General features: G+C 47.5%; 1 protein-coding gene across 2 annotated transcripts in view; it reads right to left on the reverse strand.

Moving 5' to 3' along the window:
• The window catches only part of ZDHHC8 (zDHHC palmitoyltransferase 8), an 88597-nt gene that overhangs the window by 18970 nt on the left and 49884 nt on the right, over positions 1 to 19743 (reverse strand). Inside the window, exons 1-3 of one of the 2 annotated variants that reach the window (XM_077307240.1) lie at positions 7308 to 7620; positions 2121 to 2242; positions 1052 to 1209 (exon numbers count right to left, since the gene is read on the reverse strand). In XM_077307240.1, the coding sequence (XP_077163355.1) occupies positions 1052 to 1209; positions 2121 to 2157 (195 nt within the window). In that variant the 5' untranslated portion in view covers positions 2158 to 2242; positions 7308 to 7620. Of the gene's footprint in view, positions 1 to 1051; positions 1210 to 2120; positions 2243 to 7307; positions 7621 to 19743 lie in introns of those variants that run through there. The other variant, XM_077307239.1, reaches the window with a different exon arrangement.

Raw genomic sequence — 19743 nt, forward strand, 5'->3', positions numbered from 1 at the left:
CTTCCTTTGTTTACTGGAAGTTCCTTTCCAAACTTGATTGAATCGCCCTTCATAATGCCTTTAGGTACTTAATCCATCCTTTACAATAATGGAGGCTAAAAATGTCCTCTGCTTCATAACCTCCTTTCTTCATTTATGGTATCTAATGCTTTAAATGGGCCGGGAAGGGGGGGGGGTTCCCAGTTCTGTAATCCTATTCCTGATATATTGGGTTTTTTTTTTTAAGTTGGATGTCTGTAATCCAGTTCTGTAATCCTATTCCTGATATATTGGGGGTTTTTTTTGAAGTTGGATGTCTAATTGAATTGTTTTCCATATTTTGTATTCTACATTGATTCTCAGTGATACAGGAAGCTTTAAATTACTACTAATAATAATAATAAGCCTTTAAAAATCCCATAACAATGAAAATGAGGTTCTGAGATAGACAGATATACTATTTTCCTGAATCCAGTGCGCAGCTGTGAACATAGCATAATTCTTTCTCAAGGTCATATCAGGATCCCAAGCCTGCTACTCAAGCCTTGCTCAATGTAAGATCAGACAAGCGGTCTTGCGCCTGAGAAAAAGGGAGCCCCTGTAGGGTATGCAGTCCTGCCGAGGACTGAGGCAGGATCGAGATTTGGAGCCACTGATTGGCTCGTGGATAGCTGGCTTTCCTGTGGGAGCCAGTGGATTCATACAAAGTAGCTGCAGCCTGACTGGTCGGCTCACGGCAGGATCCTCCGGGGATCCAATCAGATATCGCGTGGCCAATCACCCGCAGTTGTAGGCCGATCCTTTGTTCTAAAACTGTATATAATGTAGGGTTGTTGGGGGGATTTTCAGTGAAGCCTTGGTGCCACTTGTGTCTTCACCAAGAATAATATCTAATAATGCATGAATAATGCATGAATGCAGCTGAAATATAGCAGACGCATACTAGGCTATTCACCCGCCTAAATACAGTTAGTTATTTGGCCCACATCCAACCCAAGTAGTCGCACCATCTGGCACCGGCCAGAAACATCAATAAGGGCACTTTGGTGTGTGGTGGGGCTCACGTTCTTACCTCCACGCAGTTGTCACAGACACTGCAGTGGGAGCAGCGGGGAGGGCGATAGAAGTGGCAAGTGGCACACCATTTCATCCGTACTTGGATCCCTTTGATCTCCACGTTCTTGTACAGTGGAGCTCGGAAATCGTCGTCTTTATCCTCATCTTCATCAGCTGCTCAAGAGCACACAGAAACAGGAGGAAAAAACAACAACACCAGGATAAATAGTTGACAGCAAACTGTCCCTATAAAGGAACGATGCAGCATAACCCAGTTCTGTGCCCCACTGATTTCCAGTAAAGCCAGGCAAGAGACACTGGACTGTTGACCAGAAGAGGAGGATGGGCGGATGGGAGGGAGAGGGAACTGTTCTATTGGCAGGGGCCCTGCAGACCCAATGGAGCAAAAATAACCAAAAGACCCAGGAGGTCTCTTCCAACTGTTATTCTAGGATTCTAAGTGGAAAGGGGAAAGGTGTAACCTATGCAGATGTTGCAATGGCCCTCTCTAGCTTTACAGATTTCAATGTGGCTGTGGCTCAGGGGAAGATAGCTCTGCTTTGCATGCAGAAGGTCCCAGGTTCAATCCCTGGCTTCTTCAGTTTAAAAGGACCAGCCACTAGGTGATGTGAAAGACCTCTTCCGGAGACTTTGGAGAGCTGATGCCAACATGGTCATATTTTTAGAAGAAGGGCCATGACTCAGTGGCAGAGCATCTGTTTGACGTGTAGAAGAACCCAGGTTCAGCCTCCAGCATCTCCAGTTAAAAGACCTCCACTTAAGGCCCCGGAGAGCCACTGCCCGTCTAAGTAGATTATACAGATCCTGATGAACCAAGGGTGTGATTCAGCACACAACAGCTTCAGGGGTGATCATATGTTTAATAGTAGACCCAGTTTTACAAGGGGGATGCTCTCCACACATCTAGTCTACACAATAGGGGCTTACTCCTGGGAAAATATTCTTAGGATTCTGCTGTTAATTGCCTAAAACGCATACTGGTAAGATTCGTTGAATTGGGAATTTCATCATTATTATTTGTTCAGTCTTGTTTTCATCCTTTCCCACATCCCACCTCCATTTACCTCGTGGAAAAACCCCTGGGTCCATGAAGGTCGCCATGCTGAAGTTTGCAAGGACAAAAAGAAAAACGAGCCCATTGTACAGAGGGATGGCTGGGGAGACAGCTCTGGTTAACCAGGGGCACCTGCATAGAGACACAAGAGAAAGAGTTGGATTTTATACCCCGCTTTTCCCCAAAGGAGGCTCAAAGCAGCTTACAATCACCTTCCCTTCCTCTCCCCACAACAGGCACCCTGTGAGGTGGGGGGGGGGAGATTTGAGATCACCCTGATATTACTGCTCTGTTAGAACAGCACTATCAGTGCTGTGACTAGTCGAAGGTCACCCAGCTGGCTGCATGTGGAGGAGAGGGGAATCAAACCCGGCTTGCCAGATTACAAGCCGTGACTCTTAACAACTACACCATGCTGGCTCAAGAAAGGTGCGTCCTGCTCCCTGTTTAGTCTGAGAAAGGAAGGAAGCCATCTTGTTCACTGCCCCTACCGATGAAACTTGGGAGACCACCACGAACAAGCAACCCAGGCACTTAGCAATATTTCTAGGACGTTCAAAGAAAGGCCTGCTGGATCAGACCAAGGATCCATGTGACCCAGTAGGATCTGCGAAAACCACAAGCCGGTCATGAACAGCCCTCTCTGCTCTTACCTCGCAGCTACTTGTGTTCAGACACGGAGTGCTGAACATGGAGTTTCCATTTAGCTTTCACTGCCTATCTTGTATAGATCTGTCTAATCTCTTTTAGGCAGGAGTAAGTCACAGGTATGTCAGTCAGGTAAGTAAGGCAGGTACGTCGCAGATACATAAGGCAGGTATGTAAGGCCAATATGGCGCAGGTACACCGCAGGTACGTAAGGTGGGTACATAAGTCAGGTACATCACAGATACATAAGGCAGGTACGTAAGGCAGGTCTGTTGACTCGTTTTCTCTCATCAGTGCTACATGATTTATCAGGCCAGATAACCTGACATTCAAATCATGGTGTCCCTGTCTGCCTGGAACCCAAGCTACAGTTTAAAAACAACCAATGGAGATGCAACATCCAAATTCAGGCATTCCTTCACTGGACATTTCTAAGCAAAGGCTTTTTTGGCCTACAGTCCACCAGCCAAGAGGGCCTACAAACGAATGACAAACTAACCATGAAAACAATGAGTGTCAGTTCATTTACAGGCAATTAGCTATCCAGGGAGAAATGAATCAGGGACCTGGCAGTGCTAAATGGTCATCCCCACCATTTCATACTGGAAGGAAACCCATATGCATAAACAATTCTGTCTGTTTATCGCAGCCACATATTTTAACAAGTCCATCGAAGTTTAAATAAAGGACACGGTGAATCACCAAATGCATTAGCCAGAGTTTCTGGTCTCCACCCTTTATCTGTTCCTTGTATAATTTGTTTTGGGGAATTTTTTTGACAGGGTATCAAATACACTGTGGAGGGAAAATAGATGCCGAAAAAACTTTTAAGAGATGCAGTTGCACAAATGAAACTGCCAGATTAAAATAGCAAAAGTATTAAACGTATTCATTTCAATCTCTTGTATACCGTTCCTCTTTAGGATTGCCAAACCCCTCTTGGCTTACAGTGAGAAGTAGGGTGGGGACTTAACAGGATGTCACCGGTGTCACATAGGAAATGATGTCATCAAGGCAGTGACTTCCACTGGAATTTGGCCAAAAGCTCTATGGTAAAACCAGATTCTACCATAGAGTTTTTGCCCAGAAGTCACTGGTGTGATGTCATCACTTCCTGTGCCATGCCAGCAACATGGCTTGGGCCTTCCTCTTCCTGCTGTAAGACCTCCCACTGGCCAGCTGATCAGACCTGGAGGGGCAGAACCTGGCAGCAGGGATCTTCACCTCCCCTAGAAGGTCTGGCTCAGTGGTAGAATATCTGCTCTGCATGTGGAAGGTTCCAAGTTCAAACCCTGGCATCTTCAGATTGCAGGTGATGTGGAAGAACTCTGCATGAGATTCTGGAGAGTTCCTGCCAATACGGTTGCCAGCACAGCCATACAGCTTTCTCAGGTGGGGCTTTGGGGAGGAGCGATGTGGGAAGGTTGTGACACCACTTCTAGATGCAACACCACTTCTTAGTCTCTATGGTATTGGGGAAATTTCCGGATCATTGCTGTGCAAGCCCTTTTCCCGCCATTCTTTCTTCCACTCCTCTGTTTCTTGAACATGGAGGATTGGGGCCAAGAGGGGGGCCTTGCACAGGCAGGTAAATGGGCACCATCAGCGTATATAGTACAGAAAGGTCAGGGGTTATTATAGCAGCTAGCCAAGATGACCTCAATGATGATTTAACAAAGTCTTTCTCAACTTCTTTACCGATGAGAAACCGCTGAAACCTTTGTCAGGCTTTGAGAAACACCAGAAGTGGCACCATCATGCAGAATACGGTTGGGAAGCAGAGATGTGGACACGCCCCCTTGGGGCTCCGCCCCTTCCCACCCCTCCAAGCCCATCATTGGTCATTTGGGGAGGGGAGGGGAGGGTGGGTCGACACGACCATATATGGTCATATCGCACGATAAATATTTAACAAAATTTTAAAATGTATTAAAAATTATTAACTCTCACCCATTTAGGAAACCCTTTCAGGGTGGTCATGAAACCCTGGTTGAAAAAGCCTGACTTAACAACTAAAAAGGTGATTCCCCCCCATTCTCCCCCCCCCGCATTTTTTTTTTTGCGGTAACTGCCTGGATAAACCAATTTGATAGACAAGACAACAATGGATATGCTTGCATAATTAGTATGCATTGTTGTAACATGCAATTTCCATTTGCATAACAATTTGCAAATTCACTTGGGGAACTGGAATATGGGAATCCTACCTTAAGCATAAATGTTATCCCCTTCCCTCCATAGCCTGTGGGACTCAGTTTGTTCCCAGCGTATCCAGCCAAGTATGAGATGTGTCACAGGCACACGCCATCCTTTTCACAGGTGGAAGGTGCCTTTTGCTGGAGCCAGAATGTTGCCAACCCCTGCCTCGGGCCATGACAATATACAAAGAATGAAAGGAAATCCATCTGTAAAACCGGCTGTTTTGTTAATGAATCATCGTGGCGTCAACAACATTAATGAGTCTTTCTCAACAACCCTGCTTCCCCACCAAGAAGAAATCAAAAGTCCTTGGAAGACCAGCCAACAGAAGAAAGGACAGAGGAAAAAGGGGGATTTCAAGCCTACTTTTCTAGAAACATGTTCCGTTTTCCGGAATTATGGCTGTTTTGCAAGAGTTGCATACCGCTGCAAACTAGCATGAGAGGGGCGATTTATGACGCAACCAATCAGTTATCCTTCTGACTGGGATAAAAAGGACTAAAATCTACATTTCTGATGTACTGAAGAAGAAGAAGAAGAAGAAGAAGAAGAAGAAGAAGAAGAAGAAGAAGAAGAAGAAGAAGAAGAAGAAGAAGAAGAAGAAGAAGAGTTGGTTCTTATATGCCGCTTTTCCCTACCCGAAGGAGGCTCAAAGCGGCTTACAGTCGCCTTCCCATTCCTCTCCCCACAACAGACACCCTGTGGGGTGGGTGAGGCTGAGAGAGCGCTGATATTACTGCCCGGTCAGAACAGTTTTTATCAGTGCCGTGACGAGCCCAAGGTTACCCAGCTGGTTGCATGTGGGGGAGCGCAGAATCGAACCCGGCATGCCAGATTAGAAGTCCGCACTCCTAACCACTACACCAAACTGGCTCTCAACTGGGTCTCACAAAGCAAGCGCTGACTCTCAAAAGCTTCTTCCCTGAAACTCATGTTGGTCTCCAAGGTGATTCTGGACTTGGATCCAGTGCTGACTAGATGTGCCACTCCTTCCTGGTTACTGGTGAGGGATGGGTGGGGGGGGCATAGGGTAGTCATAGGTTGGGAAACTCTTGTCAATAAGGCTGTCTTAAGTCTTCTCCCACCATATTTACTCCCAAGAGGAAATTTTGCACCCTGTCCTAGGGGATGCCAGCCTCCAGGTAGGTAGAGCCACGAGAGGCAAAAATAGCTGAATTTATTTCAAATAATAAAAGATCAAGGCAGGACAGCCTGAAGGATCATTGTCCATGGGGTCGCAATGGGTCGGACACAACTTCGCACCTAACAACAACAACAATAAAGGATCTTATTTCCAAAGGCAGAGCGAACAAAATCAGATAACTTATGATTTGGATTCATTTATTATTCCAAATAAGATCACTTATTATTTGAAATAAATTCAGCAATTTTCACCTCTCATGGCGTGCAATCGTTTTCTACCTATCCCACTTGGGCTGTTCATTTCGAGCCTCCAGGTGGGATCTGGGGATCCCCCAGAATGGCAGTTCATCTCTAGGCAACAGTGATCCATTCCCCTGGAGAAAAGGGATGTTCAGAAGGGGGACTCTATGACCTCATACCCCACTATGACCTCTCCTCCCCAAACCCCACCCCCTCCATGCTCCACCCCCAAAGTCTCCTGGTTTTTCCCAACTCAGAGATGGCAATCGTGTTTCTTCTACCCCCTCTACCCATTTGGTTTAATATTTAACATGAACTCCAAAGCCTATTCAAGGAGGTGGCAGGTGACAGTGGATGAGCGATAGGGTTGTGAGTGTCCTGCGTAGTGCAGGGGGTTGGACTAGATGACCCAGGAGGTCCCTTCCAACTCTATGCTTCTATGATTCTCCATCTCTTCTATGATTCTATGATTCTGTTCTCTTTTTCTGTGTGTCCTATGAGCCAGTCCTTATTAAGGTGTGTTGATAATATTTGTTTTATTGAAAGACATGACACCTGGCTAGGTTGCCTCAAAGGGAGCGTCGCAATTATATTTTAACTGTGCCACAAACACAATTCTGCCTCTCTATCCTTTAGGTTCTATGCCTGCGAAACAGCCTCATAATGAAGAACCTGCTGAACTTGAGGATGCGTTAGGGAGATAAATCTAATTAATGCAAAGCATAAAGCACTCCGGAGTGTAACTCGCGGTCTCGATTCCTTTTGAAGTTTCCCCTGCATGTAAACACATTACCCCATTTAGAGCCAATTGCCTTAGAAAATGACAACAGAGGGGAAAATATCGTGAGTCACAAAACAAAACGCGTAAAAACAATAGGAAAGCCGCTTAATCTTTTGCTGCCACATTTTGTAAGGTTTTGTGTGTGTGTGTGTGTATGGAAAGAGCAATTCCACAATTAACGCCTACCTTTGTACTGCTCAGGAAGCACACTCGGTACGTGGAACCAATTTGGCTTTCAAACGGGAAGTCAGAGCTCCAATTCGGTTCTGTCTGGGCTGAACTCCAGGTCCACTTGAAAACCCACTGGGGCTTTTGGCTTTGAATGGAAAGTGCCCCGTATTGACCCAGCTAATTACCCTGTTGTGAACGCGGTACCAAAGAAATTTCTGGCTTGGCGGTAATCACTGTAATTAACAGCAAAGTGGTTGACCCTAGGGATGCCAGCCTCCTGGTGGGACCTGGGGATCCCCTGGGATTACAGCTCATCTCCAGGCAAGAGGCATCAGTAATTCAGGAGAACGTGGACTCTATGTCTGCTATGGAGATCCTGGTCCTTCCCAGAGTCCACTCCCAAATCTCCAGGAGTTTCCCAGTCTGAAGCTGGCAACCCTACCACCCCCACCCCCTGCCAGTGGGCAGGAGGGACCTGGAGACCCTAGCTGACCCCTCACCCAGATCAGTTACAAAAGCCGCAAAACCAGACCACCTGCAGACAAGGTAGGGGGGGTCTCTATGTATTCAGATCCCCCCCCCAGGTACGCATGCAATTGTGCAAATGACTAATCACAAGGAATGGAGGGATGCCGAGGAAGAGGCTCGATGAGAACTCAATATGCCCCAAGAGCATAGAATGTTGAGAGCCACTGCTGTGTCTGTGGCAAACCGGCTGCAATAGAAGGCGGTTTGTTTCCTGTGAGTTATAATGCTGCAAAATGGCCAGAAAGCATCTACTGGTTACATGGCCACCTGCTCTGCCCTGCCCCTCCATCCTGTGGAAACTTAAAAGGAAGCTGCCTCCAGGGAGAGGGGGAGTAGGAAGGAAGGGCTGGCTGTTGCCACCTGCTGCACTCCCCCCTGCCCATTAGTCTGTGGGTGGCTGGAGGACTTGTTGTTGCCAAACCTGGTTTTAACTGTTTGTGCTGTTGGTTTTCTGACACTGTGAACCACACCGAAGAAAAAAGGTTAAACATTCCCAAATAAACGGACACCGTGTAGACAGATGCTACAGGAACAGCGGTCCTTGCCCAAAGGTTTCCAGCATTGTTGGCCACACAAGAGTTGGTTTTTATATCTTGCTTTTCACTGCCCAAAAGAGTCTCGAAGTGGCTTCCAATCGCCTTCCCTTCCTCTCCCCACAACAGGCACCCTGTGAGTTAGGTGGAGCTGAGAGAGCTCTGACAGAACTGCTGTGTGAGAACAGCTCTATCAGAGCTGTGACTGGTCCAAGGTCACCCAGCCGGCTGCATGCGGAGGAGCAGGAAATCAAACCCAGCTCACCAGATTGAAAGCTACCACTTTTTCCCCACTACACCAAGTATTTTGGTTGCTCTTCAAAGTCCTAAAGAGCCCGGAGCCTCATAAGTTACTGCTCTACAGGGTTGTTGCTATTTGTTTCTGTAAAGATATAGGCTAAAGCTTTCTATACAGAGGCTCTGCAGCCTTGAACAGACTCATGAAAGCTCATATTGAAATAAGTGTATTTAATCTTCCAAGGTGCCACTGGATTCTTGTTTTTTCTCTCTACAGAGGCCATCTTAATGGAGGTGTCTTTGAAATGATATGGTCAGGGGACATTATGGGAGTCAGCATTTAGCCATTATTCCTCCATAACATTGTATTTCACCCTTCCCCCGAACAGCTCAAGACAGCCAATATGATTCTCCATTTGCCCCTCACAACAACCCTGCGAGGAAGGCTATACTCAAGGGCATCCAGGGAACCAGAAGCTTATTGAGACTTTCCCGGTGGCATGAATGGCCACTCTGCCAGAACGGCTCTGCTTTCCATTCATATTTTCCTGATCTCATTTCCTCTTTGCGGTCCCGAGAACGGCTTGTTTTAAAAATCGATCTCTCAAACGCTTTCCCAGACAGGCACAAACGGAACCAAAAAGCAGCAATTAAAGCGTTCAAACCCCCGGCAACGTTTTGGAGTTCATGCTCTCCGTTCCCTGATATAAACCAGCATTTTAAACAAGCATCTCTTCAGCTGCAGTCTCAGAATGTTTCCAAAATGGAGGGGGGGGAAGAGACTGTAGGAAATTTTGAAACGCCGGTGCAACCAGGAGGTGGTGGGGGCTTCCCAACTGTGTCATGCTCCTCCTAAAACCAGGACATCAATAGCACTTTGCCACATATTACGCAGGCTAATGCTTCAGTACTGTTCAAAGACGGGTCACCACAAACCAGGTCTGGAAAAAGTCAGGAGGGCGACATAGGCAAATGGTATTTTGGGCTGTATCAAATGGAGTATCGTGTCCGGATCATGGGAGGTGATGGTACTGCTTTACTCTGCTCCGGTTCGCCCTCACTTGGAGTCCTGTGTTCAGTTTTGGGCACCCCAGTTGAAGAGGGATGTAGGCATACTGGAGCGTGTCCAGAGGAGGGCAACAAAGATGGTGAGGGGTTTGGAGACCAAGACGTAGGAGGAAAGGTTGGGGGAGCTTGGTCTGTTTAGCCTGGAGAGGAGACGACTGAGAGGGGATCTGATAGCCATCTTCAAGTATTTAAAAGGCTGCCATGGAGAGGATGGAGCAGAGTTGTTCGCTCTTGCCCCGGAGGGACAGACCAGAACAAATGGGATGAAATTAATGCAAAAGAAGTTCCGTCTCAACATCCGGAAGAAGTTCCTGACAGTCAGAGCGGTTTCTCAGTGGAACAGGCTTCCTTGGGAGGTGGTGGGTTCTCCATCTTTGGAGATTTTTAAACAGAGGCTGGATAGCCATCTGACGGAGAGGCTGATTCTGTGAAGGCTCAAGGGGGTGGCAGGTGACAGTGGATGAGTGACAGGGTTGTGAGTGTCCTGCATGTTGCAGGGGGTTGGCCTAGATGACCCAGGAGGTCCCTTCCAGCTCTATGATTCTATGACAGAAAACACTGAACTGCAACATTCCGCCAGTGAAGTCATCTGAATTCTCCAGAACAAATTTATGACAATCCCAGATTTTAAAAGGCATGGAGGACAGCCTAGGTGACTTTGGACGAGCAACATAATCCTTTCCCCACACCCCAAACGCCATCCCGCCATGCATATTCCTTTACTGATTCCGCACACCGCCAACATCCTGCCACGTCCTGCCAGTTTAGAAGTTATATATATGCAATATTTTAGGGCTAATGTTTTTTTTGGGGGGGGGAGGGGAGTTGAATAAGGAATACGAATGAATACCCAGAGTGGTATTCAAACCACAGAAACAGCCATAATTAAAACACAGCGCAAGACAACAATTAAAAATTTATTCAGTGGCACCTGCCAAAGATTCACACGCTTAATGGAAAAGAAATCCACCAGGAAGGTTACCCAGGACTCCCTCCAAAGTCTTGACCCACTTCATACGTAGGGGGTCCCATTTTAGTCCTTGGCATCGCCTCCCGACTGGATTACTGCCACTCACACTATGCAGGCCTTCCGTTATCCCCGCTCCGGAAATGACAATCGGTTCAAAATGCAGCTGCTCCAGTTCTCTCCCAAACACCACGGAGAACCCATATTACCCCGATCCTCTAGCACAGGGGTAGTCAAACTGCAGCCCTCCAGATGTCCATGGACTACAATTCCCATGAGCCCCTGCCAGCGAATGCTGGCAGGGGCTCATGGGAACTGTAGTCCATTGACATCTGGAGGGCCGCAGTTTAACTACCCCTGCTCTAGCAACTGCACTGGCTACCAACTAAATACCGGATGAGGTTTAAGGTGGCGGTGCTCACCTTCAAGGCCATACGTAGCCATATGTTTGGTGTATTTTCCTGTTTCTGTGTTCTATGTACACCGCCCCGAAACGTCACAGTGAGGGGTAGTGTATAAGCCGAATGAATATAAAGAAACAAACAAATCTCCAGTTTTAAAAGCATAAGGTAGAAGATGTTGTGAAATACACCAGATAGACACTGCCAGTCGAAGTAGATGACCCTGACTGTCCATGATAAGGTTGTTAGCTGTTGGCAGGGGCACATGGTAATTGTAATCCATGGACATCCAGAGAGCCACAGGTTGGCCACCCCTGTTCCAAGCCGCATCAAGCTGAAAACACCCACATCCTGCTCATCTCCGCCAACCTACGGCAGGAACTGTCCCGGGCTCAGTCAAGTGTCATGGAATCACAGACATTTATTTATGACTCGATGATTTACAGACCGCCCCTTTCAGCAGGCATTCATACACAGATTTTTAAAAGATCCAAGAAATTAAAAGCTACCAAACCCCATCCTCCACCCCACCCTGGTGACCACAGCAAGGGGCTTCTAAGCACTGACCCCCAAGATGGGCCGAGATCGGGCCATGCCGCCCCACCTTCCCTCCCAGCCCTCTGTTGCTAGAGATGATTTCTTCCTTTTTTCCTGAAAGAGCAAATTAGGTTGTGTAAGTCTCTTCTAGGAAAACCTGGCCAGGCGCCCATGCTCTGAGGTTCAAATCCATCTAGCCGACTTAAACTTGTTTAATTATTCAAATCGAGTGCGCCGGGTAGAAAGTCTCTGAGGTTTAATAAGATCTGATGAGTTGCAGTGAGTTTTCCATTACAACCTGGATGGGTTCCAAAACCAAGAGATGTACTCTTGGTAGATCAGAGAAAGGCAAATTGATTTTTTTTTTGTAAAGAGAGAGAGAGGCTTGACACAAAAGCACCCTACGTAGGGAGCCTGATTAGTCTTCCACACCACGGACACTAAACAATGCCTCTGAATCCAAAGCGTTGTAGCACTGTTTCTAAAAAAGGCTCATCCTACCAGAGGCAGAAAAGTCATCGTCTACTAAGGCACACTATACAAGTGCATTGCCGAACCATTTAATTTGGGCATAGAAATTAAGATTGCCGACCTCAGGCTGTGAAAACCTCGCAGTCTTGTATAGGTTTAGGAGTTGTTACTCTGCAATTAAACTATGAAGAAACTCCTCATTGGGATATGAATATTGTCTGTTGTGAGGAGAGGAAAGGGAAGGCGATTGTAAGCCGCTTTGAGACTCCCTTCTGGTAGAGAAAAGCGGCATATAAGAACCATCTCTTCTTCTTCTTCTTCTTTAGTAATATCAGGGCTCTTCCTGCCTCCCTTCCCAGGGTGTCTGTTGTGGGGAGAGGAAAGGGAAGGCGATTGTAAGCCGCTTTGAGACTCCCTTCTGGTAGAGAAAAGCGGCATATAAGGACCAGCTCTTCTTCTCTTTCCTAAACTGAAGTCTCTTCAACCTTTCCTCATAGAGAAGGTGCTCCAAAGCCTTCATCACATTGGTTGACCTCTTCTGAAATGGCTGCTAATCCCTAGAAATCACTCCATAGGTATGACTGGCAATCCACCTTCCTTTCTTTGTCCATTATGCCCTCGAGGAGCTGAGCAAATCTCCACCGCTGATGTGCCCCTACAACCAATCGATACCAGTTCAATAACAATCTCTCCCATCTTTTATAGCTCCCGTTGGTCTGGGAGACATTGAGCATGTACTCCAATATTAATAAGGACTCCTTATCTTAAATCGGGCAGAGGGGAAAAGAAACCAAGCTAAGATGTCTGCTTGGGATGGAGGGAAAGGGCAGGGAAAGACATTCTAGAGGGAAGCAATTCGAACTCCGCATGCTGCTGATCACATTGAAATCAAAAGCCTCCAGAGATCGGATGACCTTGCCGAGCCTGTCCCAAAAGAGGTTAACAAAGCTAGGCTAATCGCATTTCCTTTTGCTGTCTCGGCCCATCTTGCCAAATTACTGTTCTCCCCCCCCCCACTCCTTTCCCCATCCAGATTTTTCAACAACAAAGCCAAATAAGCACCACGTCCAATCTTAACATTTTTACAAGGCGGAATGCCAGCGACAACAAAAAGGCATGCAAATACCCCTGAAGGTCCAAAAGATTAGTAAAGTGACGGTTGAGTCTATTGGCGCCTTTACGACCAATGGAGTTTTATTTAAGGTATGAGCTTTTGTGCACAAGGCCTAGGGATGCCAGCCTCCAGGTGGGAACTGGGAACCCCCTGATTTTACAGCTCATCTCCAGACTAAAGAGATCAGTTCCCCTGGAGAAAATGGCTGCTTTGGGGAGGGGGGACTCCAGAACATTATACTCCACTGAGGTCTCTCCATGCCCGAAATACTTCCACTCTCGGCTTCACCCCCAAAGTCTCTTGAAAATTTCCCAACCCATCTCTGGCAACCCAAGCATAAGCACACTTCTGTAGATCTCAGAATCTTTAGATATAAGACGTGTGTTTGAACATGTAAGCTTATACCCAGAATGAAACTTTCTTGGTCATAAAGGTGTCACTGGACTCAAATTTTGTTTAATCTATCTTACAACCTTCAAGGGTGTTTGTTGCTGCTAGCATTCTGTCTCATAAAAATGTCAAGATTGCACTTTGGCCTCCTTAAAGAAAAAAATTCTATTCTAGTATCCGAAGAAGCGTGCTTCCGCACGACAGCTTGTTTTATTTTATTGATTTATTGTCACGTTTCTACGCTGCCCTTCCCCGAGGTTCTCAGGGCGGCTTAGGACACTGATCCAAACAACCGAGCAATTAAAACCCCATTAAAACATTACAGCCAAAGTTACGAACAAGATAGTTTTAGAGAGGAGCAAACCAACTATGTCATTAGAAAGCAAGATATTACGGCTAAAGCCCACTTACTTTGGGCACATCATGCGATCAAACTCGCTAGAAAAATCATTAATGCTCCGCATGGTCAGCAGCAAAAGGAAACGTGGTCGCCAAAGGATCCACTGGCTCGACACGATCAACGCCGACACAGGGATGACCACAAACCAACTAAAAGAAGCGGTCAGAGACAGGGGCGCATGGAGAAGACTTTCCTATAGAATTGTCAAGGGTTGGACACGACTGAACGGATGACATCGTCATCATCAAAACATTAAATTAGCATTAAAATGGATCTAGCTTGAAACCCAGGAGTTCACCACCTTCCCTCCAGAGGGGGAATAAAGCATTGATATGGAATTAGCTAAACAGTGACCAGATTATTATTGCCTCTATACTAAATCTGGAATAAAACCTTTTTGGTCTTAAATGCGCCACTGGACTCAAACTTTGTCCTGCCGCTTCAGATCAACACGGTAGCCTGCCCGAATCTATCTAAAGATCGGTACGTTGGCCACCCTGGCCCAAAACTATTTGTTCAGTGCTACTAACACACACAAAACCCCCCACAAAGTAAATGTTTGCAGAAGGGGAGGGAGGGGGGAGAAACAGGTCTTTGCCCCGAGGAGCTTACAATCTATATTTCCAGAACAGCTTAAGCCAACTTGGGTGGATTGAAAAAACAGAGAAAAGGCAACAAAACCAGGGAGAAGCAACATAAAATGCGAAACAGCCTTTTAAAGAACCCCGTCTTGTTCCACGTGTTCTCAGCCGCTGCTCACAAGCCCTTGCTCTGGCTAAAGGCCTATATTGCACCATTGTAGTAACTTGCTGGAATTAGAATCCCCCCCCCATATAAACAGTATGCAAGGAGTATTAATAAACAGGAGAATGGCAGGAGGTTGGGGGTGGGGAAGCAAATCGTCAAGCCTCGCACAGAATGGGTCTTTGTTGGAAAAGCCATTCCAGTTTATTACCTGCACCTTTTGCTTCTAGCACTGCGTGGGGGAGGCAGCTAGGCCCGACAGAAGCCGCATTCCCTGCAAGGCCCAGAGGAAATAATTAAACGTCACAGTAGCAAGGGCTGCACAATGCTTCGATTCACAGTAAAACAAAAGGCTGACTGAGCAGCCCACAGAAGGGGCAGCGTGAATTCCTGCTGGCGGACGAGCCCCGAGCTCGAGCCGGGCTTTCTCACGAAGCTGGGCCTGCCCCGTTTCAGGCGCATGAATGGGAGAACCAAGGCTGTCTTGATCACACGCAGAAAGCCCAATGACCCTTTGGCCAAGTCTGCGCCTTGTGTATTTTAGCATCGATGCGCTGGTTAGCTCCAGAAACCTGGAACGAAGGACATTCGTTTTCTTTCTCTGTTTTTCTTCTTCTTTTTTTCTTAAATTGGAAGCTTCCCCCTACTTAGTATGACTGTATTCTTGAAGTTATGCCCTCCTAATTTCTATAGTGTTTTCAGTGTTTGACATGCTCCGTGTGTAATAATATATGTGTTACTGGTAGCCTTTATGGGTGTTTTCTTGCATTCTGGCAATTTCCCCCAAGGGAACTGATCTCTCTAGTCTGGAGATGAGCTGTAATTCCAGGGGAAGCCCAAGTCCCACCTGGGGGCTGCATCCCTAACACAGGGGTCCCGTGGGTTGCCAGCTCTGGGTTGGAAAACACCTGGAGATTTTAGGGGAGGAGCCTGGGGAAGCTGGGGGTGGGGGAAAGGAGGGTCCTCAGAAGAATATGTCACAGAGGCCACCCTACAAAGCTGCCGTTTTCTCCAGGGGAACTGATCTTGGCCTTCTACAGATCAACCGTAATAGCGGAAAATCTCTAGGTGGCAGCTGGAGGTTGGCAACTGTACGGACCCCTCCATCCTCAGAGCTAGTTCAGCCCTTAGTCTGCAGCTTCGGATGAGCAGATGCAATCTGTCTCTGCACAGGGAGGCTGCAGACATTATCTACCTGCAGGGTAGTTTCAGAGGAAGGATTTTGCCACAGCCCATGGTGTGGACGAGAGGGGGAAATAGCCACGCTGTACGCATCTGCACCATGACCGTTTGGCACATCCCTGCGTTGGCACTATGAACGACCAGGGGAAACGTTGGCATCGCTGTTTTAACGTCCCAGTGCAGAACAATCAGATGCACCGGAGATGGCATCTCACAAAAGGGTTTATCTGCACGGCACGTCTCCCTTAAGCTCCCTGCTGGCCGGCTGCTGTTTCTCTGCTCGGCTTTAGCAAAAGACGCGCACAGCCGCCTTGTCACAATGTCACTTCGGTTCATGTTTATTATGCATGCAGCATGTCTCCTTCGCGATGGATGCTGGTCCGCCAAAAAGAGACCCAATATGCTCTTCCCCATATCTTCCAACCCCCCCCCCCATCCCGTCCCATCCCGTATCGGTCCTCCACACTCTCACATCACTCCCAAAATGCAAATGCTAATTGTGGCTTTCTGCACTCTGTTTCCTGTCACAGTTCCTGCCACCAATCTGACTGCTGCTGCAATCTAACATTGCCGCGAGGTGAAAAGCTCTAAGAGAACTGCTCAGCGAGAACAGCTCTAAGAGAACTGTGACAAGCCCACGGTCACCCATCTGGATGCATGTGGAGGAGAAGTGGGGAACCAAACCCGGTTCTCCAAGTCAGAATCCACCGCTCTGAGCCGCTACCCCACGCTGGCTCCCAGAAAATTAACCTTTTTTGAAAGAAAGAACGCCTTCTGAACACAACTGCTGCATACATGGGCTGAACAAAAAGGAATCACAGCAGAACACATGTCTGCTTCCAGCAACATCCCACCCAGGCAGCTGACGCTCCAACCCAGACAGCAAAGGGCAGCTCAGCACCTACCAGTGCATTGTGGTTAAACAACATGCACGAACCGTAAGGATTTTTTTACAAATATGTCACGCAGAGCACTGTGCACCAGGAAGCTGCAGAGATGCAACTGGCTACCCAGAGAGAACAAATCCGCTTGCTTGCAAACCCCAGCAGCCTGCCCAGGGTCCACCTTCTCTGTTATCTGACTGCATTTTCACCGGGGCTTGGAATTGCCTCCACGGCACGGAGAGCCAGCCGCACATGCTCTGTTTTCGGCTGCGGTCGGTCACGGTGCCATGTCAAAGAGCCTGGCTGGACGTTGCAGGATGCAGACTGCGTGAGTTCACCGCAGGGTCTTGCTCCTACAGCATCACGACGAGTTCCCTAGGGTGACTTGGGAACAAGCCCACAGCTTCAGACCAAGACTGCTGTGTGGGAGAAGGAAGAATTCCTGCAGCCTCCACCGGGGCTGTTTTTGGGTGGCTGTGGCCCAGGGCCACAGGGGTGCGGGTGGGAGTGTTATTTGATCAGCATGCGTACTGAATGCTTGCACATGTTGATTGTATACCGAAAAATTAACACTGACCCCCCCGCCCATCTCAAGAGCCCTGGGCTGTTTCAGCTGCCAAAAGCACCCCACAGCAGAGAAGGCAAGAATTTCTCCTTCTCCTATGAAGCAGTCCTGTGCTAATGTGGTTTAAGGATCTGTGAGGCCTGTAGCCCCAGATCCAGTTTAAGGATTTGCAAGGCCCTAATAGAGTACTGCAGAGGGAGCAGCCAGATGGGGGGGGGGGGAGGAGAGTGCCTCCCATAGTGGAAAGGGGTGTCACTCTGGGTGACCTTCATGAGAGCAAAGGGGGGAAAAGACAGGCCACGGCCCTGATCCATGGGGGGGGGGGGGGGGAGGCGCTGTGAGGGAAACAGAGGGCTCATGATACATGGATAATCCAGCCCTGGTTCTTTGTGATTTAGGCCTTGCTGTGCATTTACTCGTCAGATGAGATCAGAGAATCTGTAAATGGCTTAAATAATACTTGAAAAATAACAGGAAGTTATTTGGGGGGCTCCATTTAGCCAAATGCACAGCCCCTAACGAGCACAAATATAATAACCAGCACAATACAGGCAGGACTATAAGGTAAATCAGAAATACATACAGGCTTGAGGGAGTTTGGAAGGGGTGAGGCGAACAGGTTGGCAATACATTGGGCCTCAATAAGAGCCAGGACATTTTCCATCTAGGCCCCTACCTGGTAGAATGAACTCCCAGAACATACCCAAGCCCTGTCGGGAGTCAGGACTAGCATAGTTCCATAAAGGTAAAGGTATCCCCTGTGCAAGCACCGGGTCGTGTCTGACCCTTGGGGTGACGCCCTCTAGCATTTTCATGGCAGACTCAATACGGGGTGGTTTGCCAGTGCCTTCCCCAGTCATTACCGTTTACCCCCCAGCAAGCTGGGTACTCATTTTACCGACCTCGGAAGGATGGAAGGCTGAGTCAACCTTGAACTCCCAGCCTCATGGGCAGAGCTTTCAGACTGCATGTCTGCTGCCTTACCACTCTGCGCCACAAGAGGCTCTTTGCATAGTTCCATAGGGTTCGTAAAATGGAGCTTTTCTTCCAGGCTTTTAGCTGGGACCCAAGCTAAGCAACATCTACCTGTTTTACTCGCCCGCCCATCCACCTACTAGCTACCTATGGATGAGAGGCCACTGTTGATTTTGACCTGTTTGAGCCAATGACTTTCAAAATTAATTTTAAGCTTGCTTTTCATTCCTTTTAACTTCTGTATTTAAGCTTTTATGCGGTACACCGCCCTGAGCTGGTCTCCTGGAGAGGGTGATATAGAAATGGAATAAATAAATCACTAACTCACAGCAGCATCGTGGAATCTCTCCCCGGAGATCTATTTGCAATTTTGGACAGATAATTTTAGAAGCAAGCAGGTTCTTGCTTCTGAAGCCCACCCGATGGGAAGGCAACCATCCTGTCTCCCTTCCTGCAGGAGGACGGCCCCCTCCCCAAAGCCCAGCTAATCCCCAATACCAGGCTGTCCACATGCAAGGATCATGCCAAAGCTAGGCAAAAGCATCAGGTTTAAGTTCCACTTGTTTGCATAGAAGCATAGGCCATGAGGGAACAATGATCCTTGTGCACGCGCCAAGTTTTTGTGACCATGTTCCAGACACAGTCAGCCAAAACAACAGCTACGTTTACAGAACAGAATTATAGCAGAGCCACTAAAAATTCAGTTTATTATAGGGAGCTTCAATTAAATTATCTCCTCTGCGAGAGGGAACAAGAGGTTTCACACACTTTGTTTTGATTTTCCCAGCTGCCAGAACACAAAGTTTCAGTCTGATGTCACATTTCAGTGTCAGCCAAGATCTTGAAAGTACAGCGTTTGTGTCCCTGAATTAGCCATGAAACCTGCTGGGGAATTCTAGGAATCAATGGAAACTCTATGATAAAACGATGGACTTGGTAGCAATTCCTAGAGCGACTGTACGGCATTTCCTCCCTGCTCCCCCAGAAGTGACGTAGCAACACAGCTGATGTCCCTGTTTGTTAGTTTTCATTTTCCCCAAAGCTAGGATCCAACACCTGTTGTGTTAAGTCCCACGATCCATTTTACAATCTTTACCAGCAGGCCCAAAGAGTCTGCTCAACTTGCTGTTTCTCACAACCTTATTGTTCTCTCTGCTCTGAATCGAGCCTTGTGAGACAGGTGGAGTCCAGACTGCGTTTTTTTTTCTTTTCTTACAAGGCATGTTTCAAGGCCAACAAAGTCCCAGAACAATAAGGTGTTCAGATTCATGCTGCTGTTAAAAACACGATAAAAAAACGACTCAGAAAGCAAAGCTCATAAAGTGCATTTGGAAAGCTAATGTGAAGAATTTCCCAAGATGTATCAAAACATCTTCAAGGGTATTGCTCAAACAAACCTGTGTAACCTTCAAGGAGCACAGAGAAGCTGTGTCTCATGGCACCATCCTAAGCAGA

Source organism: Paroedura picta, chromosome 13 (genome assembly GCF_049243985.1).
Source record: "Paroedura picta isolate Pp20150507F chromosome 13, Ppicta_v3.0, whole genome shotgun sequence".
Taxonomy (NCBI): Eukaryota; Metazoa; Chordata; class Lepidosauria; order Squamata; family Gekkonidae; genus Paroedura; species Paroedura picta.